The 14,503-nt window shown below is 39.3% G+C and overlaps 1 protein-coding gene across 1 annotated transcript in view; it reads left to right on the forward strand.

The window, feature by feature from the left end:
* cnksr3 (cnksr family member 3) overlaps positions 1–14,503 on the forward strand; it is a 49,293-nt gene that overhangs the window by 10,686 nt on the left and 24,104 nt on the right. Inside the window, exons 2-4 of the mRNA XM_051408249.1 lie at positions 5,596–5,759; positions 11,353–11,555; positions 13,262–13,349. Coding sequence (XP_051264209.1) covers positions 5,596–5,759; positions 11,353–11,555; positions 13,262–13,349 — 455 coding nt within the window. The remainder of the gene's footprint in view (positions 1–5,595; positions 5,760–11,352; positions 11,556–13,261; positions 13,350–14,503) is intronic.

Here is a 14,503-nt window from a genome sequence, read left to right on the forward strand (position 1 = left end):
TCCAGCAGAAATTTTAGCAGGTTACTGAACATTAGCTGGGCAAAGCGGTGACTGTGTCTGAAGGGTTTTGAGGTGAAGCAGAAGTTTTGTCGTTGCAGTAAGAAATGAAACTTTCCCACCCTGAGCTGCTGCCTGTTGGTACACAGAGAGTTTCCCACCAGCAGCTGACTGACAGGAGGGCAAAGGCCCAGAGTCGTCTGCAAATATAAGACTGGTCGGAGACGAGACCACAGACAGAGACATTGGTGACTAAAGTAAACTGTGGAAACTGGGCTTCTGCAAATGCACTGTAGACATATTCATCCCTACAAGTTCATTTAAAGTCTGAAAGTCCACTTTTTTCTTCTTACTTGTTTCCTATGGTATAGATGATAAGTAATCTGTGATGAGATCAAGAAAATGTTAAGCACAGTTTCGAGACTCCGCCTTTACTGACTTGTTAGTAATAACTCAGCGAGAAAGTCGTCAGATTAAAAGTATCTGTGCACTTTCGTCAGTCTCCAGTGTGCTTTCATGTTGGGTCAGATTTATTCAGTCAACAAACAGGTTGGTTTCAAAGTGCTTTACAAAGAGCAAAGACCAGAGACTCAGATTAAAACAGACTGTTTTCTCATGTGAACTGTGCTGAGATGTTGGTGACCTCAGAGCTGATTAGATTAAGATTTGTGGTAAAACACAAACGGTGAGGCACAGTTCTGCTGCTCAACATAAGGCTTGTAAGAGTTGTTTTATACGTGCTGTGGATTATAATCTTAAAAAGGATAAATATGGTGATGTTCTACATTTTTATTATCGTTAACAGTGTCCACCAAAAGACCAAAACCAACGCTGAATGTATCTATTCACAAGTACTGTGTGTGTATCAATGAATGCTATATCTTCCTATGTACCATAAAGCTCCATTGTTGTTCAGAAACTATTAAAAACACATCACATCAACCCCATCCTGCTGCCCCAAATACTCACTAGAAGATTAATCCACCACTAAAAATAGTCCCCAAAAATACCTTATTTGCTCCTGTTTGCTAAAAACTATAGTGAGCAGCTGTTTTAAGAAAATTACTGAACCTTTGTTAAAAATTAAACTATACATTTGGGATCCATTTGTAATGATCTTCAGGTCATCAGTAGGAACCAATGGGCTTTGAGCTAAGAGGTGTAGACAGAGTAGGGAAGTCTGAAAGTATTGAGAGACGGACTAACACATTGTTGGTTTTGGTCTTTTCATGATATTAGTTGGCAGTAACACCAACCTTGCTCTCTAAAGCAGTGTGGCTTGAGGCAACAGGATTTCTGTGTAAATCATATTCAACCTGCAAAACATCAAATCAAATGTAGAAATAAAGATGTGACAAAAAGGTGAAGGTTTATAGGGAAGCTCAGCTGGTTCAAATAAAAACGTTATTTGGCTTCAAGATAGACAGTTATTGTCTTTAACTGAGTGGGATGAATGAGGCAGCTGATCTGCTTCCAGCATCAGAATCTCCCGCTGGGAATATTTCATCATCTGGGTCTGAGCCTGATGTCAGTAAACACTGTAAACAACTACATTTATCTATTGTATAGATACATTAAAAAATATAAGGAAAATGTGCTTCTAATGGGAAGATTTTAGTGGGTTTAAGTGTTTGAATCCTTTTCTGGGTCATCAAAAATGTGTTGGAAATCAGTAATCTAAATATTATTTTTCAAACTGGTAAATTTATCCTAATTTAATGAGATCTGATCTCATCTTACTGTAAGATTTGTGATTGTTCTTTCCAGAATTTTTTATATAAAAAAATCAAAATGTTTCAAAAACATAATTGAGACATTAAAATGAGCAAAATAAGCAGAAAGTATTAAGCTATTTAAAGTTTATTTAGACCAACTTAATGTTGCAAAACTTGTCAGGATGAGTATTCTTTGCAGCGTTCATGCAAACCTCCACAGTTCGCTGTGATTCATTAATCGCGCTGCTTAAGAAGCATCGCTAAAGCCAGAAACACACAAACCGCTCAGCAGTATTTCAGTGCGGTGATCCTGCTCGTTCCTCGCCGTCTGCCAGCCTCTTGAAGCCGCTTTCCAAGAGTTTTTGGGCCGAGCGCCAGACCCAATTGCAATGTTCAAAATGCGGAATGAGAAAAATGTCTCAACTGTCATTTTATTTCTCACAAGAACATTGGATCCAGCTCTGGATCTTGGCACTGTGCCGCACCCAGGAGGCGTTTTTATTTTAGCTTTGTTTTATTTAACCTTACACAGGTTAATCCTGCTGGGATCCAGTATCTTTATTCCACAGTGTATAAATTATGTCTTTAACCTCGTTTTTAGTCTCAAAACCACATTTTAACCAAATTGAAAACAGATCTACCAGTGGAGGGTTTACTTTCATATGTTGTAAAACTCAATTTACTTAAACAAAGTGGTGAATTTGGACCTGAAACCATCAATATTATTTCACTTGACCCGGACATTTCTGCTTGTGTTGAAAGAATAATCACATGTAAAGGCTCAACAGAAGCTCAGATTTTCTTGTTAAGGTTTCGGTTCTCTGCAGGGAGGCCTGGCCCGGTGTTGTCATGCTTTCATTAGCAGGTGATTTGGCTGTCGCGTGACATTTAGCCGACCCTGCTGTGCAGCTGGGAGATTATCGGCCTCCTCGGGTGTCAGTAATGTGATCCCGGCTGTCGCCAACACATTCCTGTTGACCACGGACTCTCGCCAACCGCCGTCCAACTGACGAACAACAGTGAAAGATGTTTTGTTTGAAACATGTTAATATTTTCAGGGATTTTCGATGGGTGTGTTCCAGGCAGGCAGAGTTTGAATATTTCTCTGAGGGAGTTGGGGAATATCATGGAAGTTTGCAACTGGGCATCTTTCCAGGAAAGATGCAGGACCAGAACATGTTTTCCGACGAAGTTAGTTGCCACAGCTCAACCCAAACAAGCTTGTAAAGAAGGAGATCTTTAGTATACAAGTTCAGGGCTGCCTATGCCGTCATTCAATCAAGTTCATCTTTTATTTAACGTTTGTCATCTCAGTTTACCTTTTTGCATGCTGTGGGATTCAATTAAAATTTGACATTAAAATGAAAAAGAAATGTGAAAATGCGTCATTGCTGCCAAAATTAAAAAGAAAACTTATTGACAGATTCATTTCAGTCAGCTTTATCCAGTTTTCTGCATTTCTTAGTTGTTATCATTATAAATAGAAGACTTTTTTTTATTGTTGTTTCGTTGTTGGACAAAATGGATACCACTTGATCTGGTAATGAAAAGTTGATTTTTAATGAATGAATCCAACAATCAATCAATAATGAAGTGTTGTTTGTAGCAATAAAAGCTTAAATACTTTAACTAAGGATTATATTCAAAATCAGATAATCTGCCTACTCTTTTTTCAATTAATTGATAAAAAGTTTGGCCATAAAACATCAAAAGATATTTTCTGAATAGATTCTAGTGTCTTGTTTGTCTGATCAGCTGTCCAAAATCCTTAAATATTAATTTTAGTTTCACATAAAAAAGCTAAAAGATTCAAATATGAGGAGATCAGAACCAGAGAATCTTTGGCATTTTTGCTTTATAAATTACTTCAATGATTGATAGGCATGACAAAATCGTCTCAGGTTATATTCAACTAATCTTTTCAGCTCCACTAAAAGCAGATACACAATTAAAACAGTTAATTTGTTACCCTACATGACAACTTTTGAACGCGAGTAAACAAAGAAGCTCGCTCTTTATTGTGGTAAGTCTCACAGTGTAATATACTTGGTGTATCTCAGTGTCAGAGGTGTTGGCTGGTGAAAACACCGGGGTGTCACATCAGCATTTAGTTAAGGAGGAATTCTCCTCCCTGCTGTCAGCGTGAGTACCGGCCATATGCCGTCCTGCGTGTCCGTCCGAAGACAAACAGGAGTCAGAGTTTCTTTGGGACACTTTAATGACCACATGCAGGGGCAGTTGTTTTCTTCTCCACTCTTCACACCAGCTCAGGCATTTTGTCACAACATCTGCCATTTGGTGGACGCTTCTGTGCAAAAGGTTTCTCAAACTTACATGTGTTTTTAGTTTAGGACATTGGCAGTGTTGCTGCTTTTCTCTACACTATTCAGTTATTCAGTTATTAGCTATTAACTGATAGTTTGATTTACAAATTTTCTACATTATGAGGTGGACGGAATAAAACAAGACACAACCATGGCTGATCATTTTCCATTATCCAATAATCTGCCCATCAGTTTCCTGATTAACTATCAGTAAAATATGTCCATATTTATTAATATTTATTTACCCAAAGATATTTAATTCACTATAATTCACAACAGAAAACATCAAATAATCACATTTGAGAAAAACATTTTTAAGCATTTTTGCTTCAAAATAACTCGAACTCTGATCAATTTTCTGTCAATCGATTAATCAATAAATAAAACAGAAACACCAGAAATGAGCACAAGAAGGACTGTTACTGCTGCGTGCAGTGACATTAAATCAAAGATTACTCAGCGTTTGGGATCAAATTGTGTAGTAGAGATGATTTTATATTTAAACCTAAACAGACAACTTAATTTAGATTATTCCTTTTTCTAATCAATAATGTGTGTAAAAAAATGTGCAAAATATTTTCTGAATCCGACAAATTCTTTAATGTTTCAGCCCTTTACAAACCAAGCAGACCCTAATCCTGCTCGGGTTGAACATTTTGTCCGTCTGTACTGAAGTGTGCCAGTATGTGGTGGATGTTGGTGGATGCTCCTCCATTGATCCAGTGGTGAGAAGTCTTTTATCTGGTCCCCCACTGCTGCCTTTCACAGAGGGGTCAGATGTCAGAGTTCAGGGTCTGGCACAGAGTGGCGCCGCTGGAGCTGGCGTGGTCTCGCTCAAGGTCACATGAGGTCACGGGGATTTAAAGGTGGGATCCTGATGGTCCAGAACGGTCCAGGTCTTATCTGCTGGTTCTGCAGGATGGATTTATTAATGTAAACAGTGATGCTTTTGATGTTAATGGATTGCTGTCAGCTTCATTCATCAGCACTGAAATCTTTGTTTCCATATTCAATCTTAATTTGGGCGTTTTGAAAACTTCATGATGTATACGACAGGAGCTACTTAAAGCTTACAAAATTAGATACATATAGATGGCAGTTAAAGTTTGGTTTGGCTGTAATTTTGGTCTGAAACGTAACTTTTTCTGGTGCAGTTGACGTTGATGGGGTCAGGCCTGGGACCTTCTGTTTGCAGGATGGTAGGATCGTCTGTGTAAACCCAGAGTGATCCTGAGGTGAGGTGTGGTGTGATGAGGTGGCAGGACGATGTTAGCTGTTGACCGTCGTCAGTGATGGATCAGCAGGAAGAGTCAATAAGTCGGTGTTGACTCAGCAGCTCTGTTTGCTGTCAAACTTGAATGGATCATAACCGACTTCCACTGAAACTCAGCTGCTGAAAGGAAACCCTGTTTTAGTATCGTGTACTCTCTCTCATATGTACAGTGCTTGTGTATCCTGCATACACGCTGTAATAAAACAAAGCACAGAATTGTTGTTGTGAAAGTCTCGCTGTCCTTGGTGTCCATTCTCAATGTGTTACGTCTCCGTCTGTCCCTCAGGTCTGGATGACAGCCTGCAGCAGTACATCCCGTCCTTCCAGCAGCAGCAGGTGGACGGGGAGAAGCTGCTCAGGATGTCCCACCAGGAGCTGCTGTCTCTGGGTGTGTCGCGGGTCGGACACCAGGAGCTGGTGCTGGAGGCCGTGGATCTGCTCTGCGCCCTGGTCAGTAACCCGTCACATCATTGTAAACCTTCATCCATGTCAGGGTCTTTCCTCAGTCGGCTAACATCACTCTAAACCTTTGTGTTTACAGTGTTATTAGTGGGACATTCTGAGCCTTAATAACGCAAAACACATGTTTTGATACAGAAAAAAAGGTTTCTTTAGCCTACATTTGTTCACATTGTGGTTAATTTGCACTATGAAAAGTCACTCTGAATTAGCTATTAGCAGCTCCTATTTGTGCTGTTACCATGAAAACAAACAACTATCACCGGATTTCTTTTGATATTGAGGAAAACTCCCAAACATGAAGATTATGAGGATCTGAACTCATAGGTCTATGAATCTACCCAGAGACATATCCATCATAGACTGGGCTCAGACAGTGTTGACATACAGTTCTCGTCCAATCCACTTCTCTTTGTTCAGCGTTGCTATGATATTCTGACCTCTCACTGACGTTCACTGTACTGATGATTGTATGGGCTGGGCTCACCTGACTAGCAAGGTTTAGCTAAAAGTCAGCAAACAACAAACCTAAGACAAAGCTTTCTCTCAGTTTTGTTCACCAAGTGCTGAGATGTAGACAGAAGTCATTCTAAGTCCCGTATCAAACCCGAACATCTGTGTTCTGTTACACGCCAAATAAATATTTGAAGCTGCACAAGACAGCTTCACACACTGGGTCACATTATACTACAGCAAAGTTAAGGGACACTCTTCTTTTTTTCCTGTGTAGGTCAGTGTTTCAGAGATGTTTCAGAGATATTTTTGCCCCGTGAGAATCACAGTAGATTTTAAGGCTGTTTAGCTTATATAGAATATCAAAGAACACCAGTATCTCTCTTAAAGAAAAAGCTCCCTGTCTGTCTACGTGTGGGGAAGTTCTCCTGCAGGGTAATAACATCTTTTCTGTGTGGATATGTTGAAATTGCTTCATGTCCATCACATGGTTTGATAGCTGTGGTTAAAACTGAGTCTGGCTCTCATGCCAGAGAATGTGCTGATGTAAATAAAATGCACTGTTAAATCTTTATCAGATCTGGCAACACGCCCACACTGCTGGGTTTAATACTTCTACACTGTAAAAAAAAAATAATGTAGCAAAGGTTTCTGCAGATTTTCAGAAAGAACACTTCTCAGAAATTGTCCTTTCACTAAAGAAAGCTTTTAAAATGTTCTTCTCCCAACTTACATGTGTTTTCAATACAGTTTGATTTATTTCATGTGAAGAACTGTACAAGACTAGAAAACCAACTAGAGAACAGAGAACACTGCAGGTCTATCACAGATTGTTTTAAAATACAAGTAGAAATTAATAACCACATTTTAGATTGCAGTCCGCTGTGGTATTTCTATATTTTGCCAAAATAAAAAAAATGCTTATTAAAAAGTGAGTAAGCTCACAAAAGGCCTTCATGTTTTTAAAATGTTTATGTTAAGATACAGTGTTTGACCCCAGCTGAATCCAAACAACAAAGTTCTTGTGTCTGAACCAGTTAAAGTGTTGGACTGCAGACAGAACCCCTCAGTCAGCTGTTTATGAGCCCTGACTGTCTGTGTCACAGTGAAAAGGAGGATTTACAGTCAGTGCTGAGGTTTATTGTGGAACCCAACTGAATAGGATCCAGAGCCTGACACTCTGCTGTCACTGCTAACAAATGACAAACCTCTGCCAGTGAGACAGTTATCAGACAGGAAAACTTCTACTACTGTTTAAAGTTGTGTTATTGAAGCTGGGTTAATCTTCGTTAATCGTCTATCCTCTATCCGTCTTCTTATGAGCATATTCACATTACTTCAGTATATGAAGATGATTGTATCCCTAAAAGTGCATGGGAATGATGGTTTGGAGGAACATTTTTTGCAGTGTGGGATTCGTCCAAGAAGCTTAATTTGTTCAGTCATTTAATCAGTCAGTGAAAAATGTTCTAATGGGGTGCGATAAGTTCCAGTTTGATATGACTCAGCTTGTTGGAAATAAAATAATGACATTATCTGGAAGTAAAGCAGATCAACTCCAGCTCACTGTCCTCTGGTTCTTATTGTATGTGAAAGAAACATCTCCTCCAGTTCTGAACTCCAGTTTAGGTCAGTGGTTCCCAACTGGTCCACAGTTCTCCTTAGTCATTAAGCCACAGACCACACATTCAGTTTTACTTCCATTTGTCTTTTTCTCCCAAACGCTTGGGTTTGTTCAGGATAGATAGCAGTTTATCTGTCTGTGTACTGTGTGAGGGAAACCATAGGACACAAGACACAAAGAAAACCCAGGCAGAGAAGGGTAGAACATCCAAACTCCACACTTACTGTATATATGACTTGACACAGAGTTGCATTGAATAATCACCAAATAGTCTAAATGTTTAAGACCCTGTCAAACTCATTTTGCTGACTGTCGGTATTTTATGACGAAGTTACCAGTTTTGGTTTTTGATTTATTTCCCATGAGAGATTTCTGTATTTGTGTTACTAAAACTTTTACTCTGATTGTTAGTTACATATTTAGTGAATATTTATGGTATTTAAAAATAACTTTTTTCAGGGGCTTAAAGTTTCAATTTCACCTTTCTACTTCTGTTTATACACAGCTCTCTCCCTCTCGTTCCTTTTTTCTCTCTTTATTCGTTCACTCTCTTTTGTACAAGCTGGTCAAATGACGTTTAAATGTCGCTCTCATTAAATTCATTTTCACTGAAACACCAGTTCAACAAAGCCGGGCAGTGTCCCACACCGGTTGGGATGAGTGTCGTGAAGGAGACTTGGCTGGTGCTCGTAGACTCCTGACTCCAGCTAGAGGAAAACCTGACATTTACTCTCCTGTGAAGAATGTTTAAGGTTCACTTGCTAACTTTTTCCAGGTTTTTGACCACGTTCCACGACCTTCTTCCGCGAATGGAACTTCAGACGGTGTCATTATGAGACCCAAGTACAGAACTTGTTCATGAGACCCCCTGTCCCTGCTCAAGGGCACTTACTGTTGCTGTTTTTGATGCCTGGAATATTTTCTTTAATTTCCTCTGTAAAACTAAAGATCACACTGAAGAGAGATGAACTAAAAACGGCTAAACAGAGTCATGAATAGATCACACATCAGCAGCAGCTCGAGTGTTTTAGGGAGAGTTTTCCTGTAAGACTGAATTGAAGGTCAAGTGACGTGTTGTGGATATTTTCTGCAGCACAAAGCCGAGTTTACTGCTGTCTGGTGTGGAGCAGGAAACAGATGTGACCCCTCCCACCTGTCAGAAAGACCCCCCACCCTTCCCCTGACACACACACACACACACACACACACACACACACACACACACTCAAACACAGTGTGCAGCATGCAGAGGAAGAGCCGTTGCACTTTTGTTCCAGCAGCAGTTTCCGTTGGCTGTCAGATGATCAGTTTTCCATCTGAGACTCATTCAGTGGAGCAGGAGACACTTTCTCTTTTTTTCTTTCACCTCCCAAACACAAGTTTATCATTTGAGTAAAAGAACATAATAATTAAAGGTAAAATTGAGGCCGATAAGCTAATAATTGTTTGAGATAGATTCAACGATTACTCAATCAATTGGGAAAATAATGATCACATTTATCTTAATGACTCTGGTCGTTTGCAGCCCTACAGATAAGGATTTCAGAATTAGCAGGTTGTACTCGTTTTATACTTAATGTGGCAAATGAGTTTTGTTTTTTAGGTAAATACTTCTAGTATGTGCTTAACCGACAAGTATTGTTTTATCTATTTATGACGAGTAATAAATTGTTTACTGCGCAAACAACATTTCTGAGGTGTACTCTTTAATGAGTGTTCAAATGTGACAATCAGAGGTCGTCAAGTTTATTGTTGATTGGTAGTTGCAGCTCTAGGGCTGTGGAGTTTCTGTTCAGCTGCTTCAGTTTTTCAATACAAAAGCTTTTAAATGTTCATTTGAATGTTTTGTTTCACCGAAGCAAGACTCACATGTGAGTTAAGTCAGATTGACAGACTGATACTGCCTGTCTCACTCCAACAGAGGTCTAACTTCACTTTCAAGCTCTTTTCTATTGACATATCTGCTGCTGGCAGGTTGAGATCGTTTTACTTCTAACATGATTTGAACATTGACCTGAAACAGGATTTCAGCTCTCTGTCAAGTGTCATGTTTTGTTATTTTTTTTTGCAGTGCAGTCAGTCGACAGGTGAAATGTTTTTGGCTGCAGATGTTTTCACCGGCTCTGAGCGTCCTGATGCCTCAAACATATGAGCTGCCTCAGGCGAGCCAGCGTGTGCACATGTCAGCTGACAGAATAAATTACAGATCTGTGAGGACAAAGTATTCTGCAGTCATTATCCTTCTACAGTATCTTCTGTAGCCGTTGATAAGTTTGGAAAACTCATCCAAACGTTTGTAAAACTGACTGCATCCTGGTGCAAACATATGACTTCACATGTTGTGTGCTGTTACACCTCTTGTGTACAGTTGCTATGTTTGCCCACTGTTTGGGTGATTGCATTGATTAACAGATTGATTCATATGAGCAACAGATGAACCAACCTTTGTTTTTGTTACTTCGTCACCATGGTTACCAGATAGTCCTTCTCGAACGTTGTTTTTTATTGATCTGTGCTGGTCACAGCTTTTATTGAGTATTGATATTGACTGATTTTACTGATTATCATCACAGTTGTCTCACTGGCTCGCTTTGAGTTTGGATTTAGTTTGAGCGAGGTTGACGTGGTTTGGAATATTTTTTTTGTCAGATCATCGTCATGGTGACTGGTCTGTAGGAATGTGTGTGTGTGTGTGTGTGAGTGTGTGTTTTGGTTAGGGGTGTTGGGTGTTGTGGATCAGGGGTCATGAGAATCTCTTGCCATCATTGATGCGTATGATGTGAAGGTTTGTGTTTTCTTGACCTAAGCTCGTTGGCATTGTCGGTTTTCTGCGTCTAATTCTGACCTTTAGGTTCTAAAATCAGAATCAATACTATGAATAATTGTAACATTAATTTTGAAAAATGTTATCAATTTATTTATATAGCACACAATTTGTATAATTAATGCCACTGAAAGTGCTTGACACAAAAAACAAAAAGACAAAGGCAATAAAATAAATAGAATAGTTTGTGGATATATTTGACAACTGTCCTTTGAGATGGTTTAGATATTTTTAAAAGTTCTGAAGAAAACTCGAACTCTCTACAGCTGACCTAATGTTCTGCCTCTTTTAGATCACAATAGTCTTCTATCTGCTTGAAATGAAGGTGTGAATCCATTTTTGAGGTGTCATTCTGGGTCAGAAAGACAATATTAGAACTACAAATGAGACCGTATGCTGAGTTTTAGTCTCTGTCTCAACCTATTCTGTCTTTGACAAGTGATACTGATCAGATTTAGAGGTGGATCTGCTGGATGGGAGCGGTGAGCAAGGCTGGTGGGAAATATGGACTTTGGAGATAGAGGAGCACTTACTACACCACTGGTACAAGATAGAGAACTGAGGAAATAGCTCCTAATAATCCACACTGCAGCTTTAACATATAAGATTTCTATATATTGATGTTCAAAATGTAAGCTGTGCCATTTTTGTGTTTGAACCATGTTCTTTAAATTCTTGGACAGAACTATGGTGTGGAGTCGGACAACCTGAAGACTCTGGTGGGGAAGATGAGAGTGGCGCACCACAGCCTGAGCAGCGCGGTGATGCAGCGAAGGAAGAACCCCGCCTACCACAGCAAAATCTCCCATCAGCCCTCCAACGAATTCCTGACCGCCGTGGTTGAGCTGATCGGAGCCGCCAAGAGTCTGCTGGCCTGGCTGGACAGGTAGATACAGACGCATTCAGTACATACACACCATACTATACACATAAACTAAACATTCTCTCTCTCATACACCACTGCACTGGAAACGGTATAATTTAATATTAATAAATGTGTCAGTCAATAACTGTCAAAGACACACGTGATACAGGTTAGAACATGACTCCTTCTGTTTTCTTGTCAAGTTTCACCTTCATGTGCAGTCATTTAACTCTAATCTCATATTTTGATCATATGAACTTGTGGATTTAATTTACAACTGTTCAAGACACCCAGTTTCATTATCGATAGCACTCTCATGTGTGCACGATAAATATGAAGCTACAGCCAGTAGCCACTTAGCTTAGCACAAAGTCTGGAAACGTGGAAACACAGTTTGTTAGTTTAATCTTTACAAAAGCTGAAGTGTAGAAATGACACTGTGGTTTGACACTGAGATAGGTGACCGTCTGGTGCTTCATATTTAGCACACAGACAAGCAAGTGTTACCAATCTTCTTTTGATGAGAAAAAAACAAAAACCTAAAATGTAAAATGTTATTATTCCTTTAATATCTTTTTATTCACCAGGCTGGCTAATATCTGAAATATTATTGCCGTAATAGTATTTATTGAATAAACGTGTATACAGTGACATAGAATTAAAATGACATTGCAAGTTTGAAAATAATTAATAAGATAATAATGATAAATATTCAGGAATTGTTTTGTCAGCTCTGTGGTTAAACTTTAAGAGAAACTTTGTTTTTGTGTATTATTATGAGGGGCGTATTTTGTATTAAACATTACAGAGTGTTCTTAAGATCCCAGGCTTATGTATATTGATTGATGATTGATTGTGCTGGGGACATTTACAAAAGCCCCAAAAGACATCTCAACAACAATAAATGTCAAAATGTGTCAATGAAATTTACAAGTTCAGTTTCTGTAGAAAATACCAGATCTGTGTAATCTGAATGGCCTGTGAGAGTTTTATGGTACCCAAGGGGTGTAAGAGAAAAACAAAAGAGTGTTAAGAATCCCCCTCTCATACACTCTCACTGTCTCACACACAGTTATCAGCGCTGGTCCTTTCTAACATGTGTGATGTCTGTCAGCTGTCAGTGCGTCTCTCTATGTGCTCTTTGACTCCTTCAGCTTTTTCTCAGCTTGTATCGGCTTGAAGAACATTCCAGCTCGCTGCAGCTGTTACACACCAACTCTGACAAGTTGCTGCACTGACGCTCATAACACACCTGACAGCTGTCGTGTGTCAGATCTCACACCCGCAAACACCTTGAGCTGAGGTTCAATAGCGTTTTTATTGAATCGGAATCAAGTATTGAAACCAAATCGTTTAGAGTCTAATTAGTTTAAGCTTTCAACATTTGTAAGTGTCAAAAATGATTAATGACAATAACTTAAAGATTCTGTAATCAGCTTCTGGTGACTGAGAATGCAATGCAGGTTTTTTCGTGGCAGTCTCATTAAATGTTGATTAAACTAAAAGTGAGATGCCTACTTGCCTGAATGATTCATCCATTGATCTTTCATAATATAGATTGAGGAGCAGGGCGCCGCTGTGCCTCAGGGGTTAAGACCTTGACCATGAACTGCAACATCACCAGTTCAGATCTGTCTACTATCCTCTACTAGTACTGTCACAGGATGCTTGCACTTTGTAGAACTTTAATAGACCTTTTTCACAGCAGCCAATTCCTTTCTTTCCAGGACTCCTCTGACGAGCGCCAACGACTTCACCTCCACCAAGAGCAGAATCATCCAGCTGTGTCTGGAGCTTACCTCCACCGTGCAGAAGGTCAGTGAGGCTCTTCCCTGCTCTGCTCCAGGAATGATGTTTTCTGTGTGAAGCTGCTTGTGTTAAAGGGACATCAGATAAAGAAAGAAGGTCATGAACTGAAGTCAGACTTCTCATGTTTTGACCCTCTGGGAATATTTATTTTCAGGCTTTGATGATGAACCAGATAACCTCTGTTTACATGTACAAAGTCCTTTTGATGATGAATCTCTTTCAGGTATCAGTTTTACCAAAACAAGCAAGAACAAGAGAGAGATTTTATGTTGTAACTTCTTAATCTTTAGATTTTATCCTTAAATTAAAATTGAGACAGAACAAGTTCAAGGGCAGTGGGAAATGTTATATCACGTCCAGGCCCTAAATTCATTTGTTTCATTCATTCATTTGGCACAGGTGTTAACGCTCACTCACTCGCATCCCATCAACCCCTTCCTGCTGACACGCATGTACATGAAAACACATACTGAGCTGTTGTGAATGAGATGTGTACAGTTCATGAGATGCTGTCATTTTCTGTAGGTTTTTTTTCCAAATCAGATTTGTAACAACTTCTACAGTTGAGCTAATAAAGAGCTCAGAGCTCGATCGTACTATTACTCTAGAATGAGTTAAGGTTGAAAGTTTCCTCATGGCTTATGAGGCTAGTTAAACATGCATAAAGAATCATCACTGACTGGTTAAAACATGAAGGTGTAGCTCAGCAGGTGCTGCTAAGAGTGATAATTTTTTTTCTCCATAAATTCATATCTGCACTACAAATGAGCCTAATACAAAAAAAAATAGAATACCAAAACCAACCAAACCATCTTGTTAAAGGAGCAGTAAGCAATTTTTCCGCCTAATGATTCATGAATTTATTTGATCACTTAGTTGCTCAACAATGGAAGGAGATAAACAACTCAAATATAAGTCATCCATCTTCAGACGTTGTCAGACGTGTTCAGCCTGTGTGTTTTCTTGCTGCTGCTTCTTGTTTTTGACTTCTGAGTTGGATCCACTGTTATTGTAAATCAGTCAATCAAATGTGACGTGTCAGCCAGCAACAGCAACAGCAACAGCACCCTGCATGGTAGCTGCTCTACACAATCAGAGCAAACCTTGTCTTTTCTACAGCAGGAAAACCCTCTTGGTCACATTGTCTAAACATGGCAGTA

This window comes from Dicentrarchus labrax, unplaced genomic scaffold (assembly GCF_905237075.1).
Source record: "Dicentrarchus labrax unplaced genomic scaffold, dlabrax2021, whole genome shotgun sequence".
Lineage (NCBI taxonomy): Eukaryota > Metazoa > Chordata > Actinopteri > Moronidae > Dicentrarchus > Dicentrarchus labrax.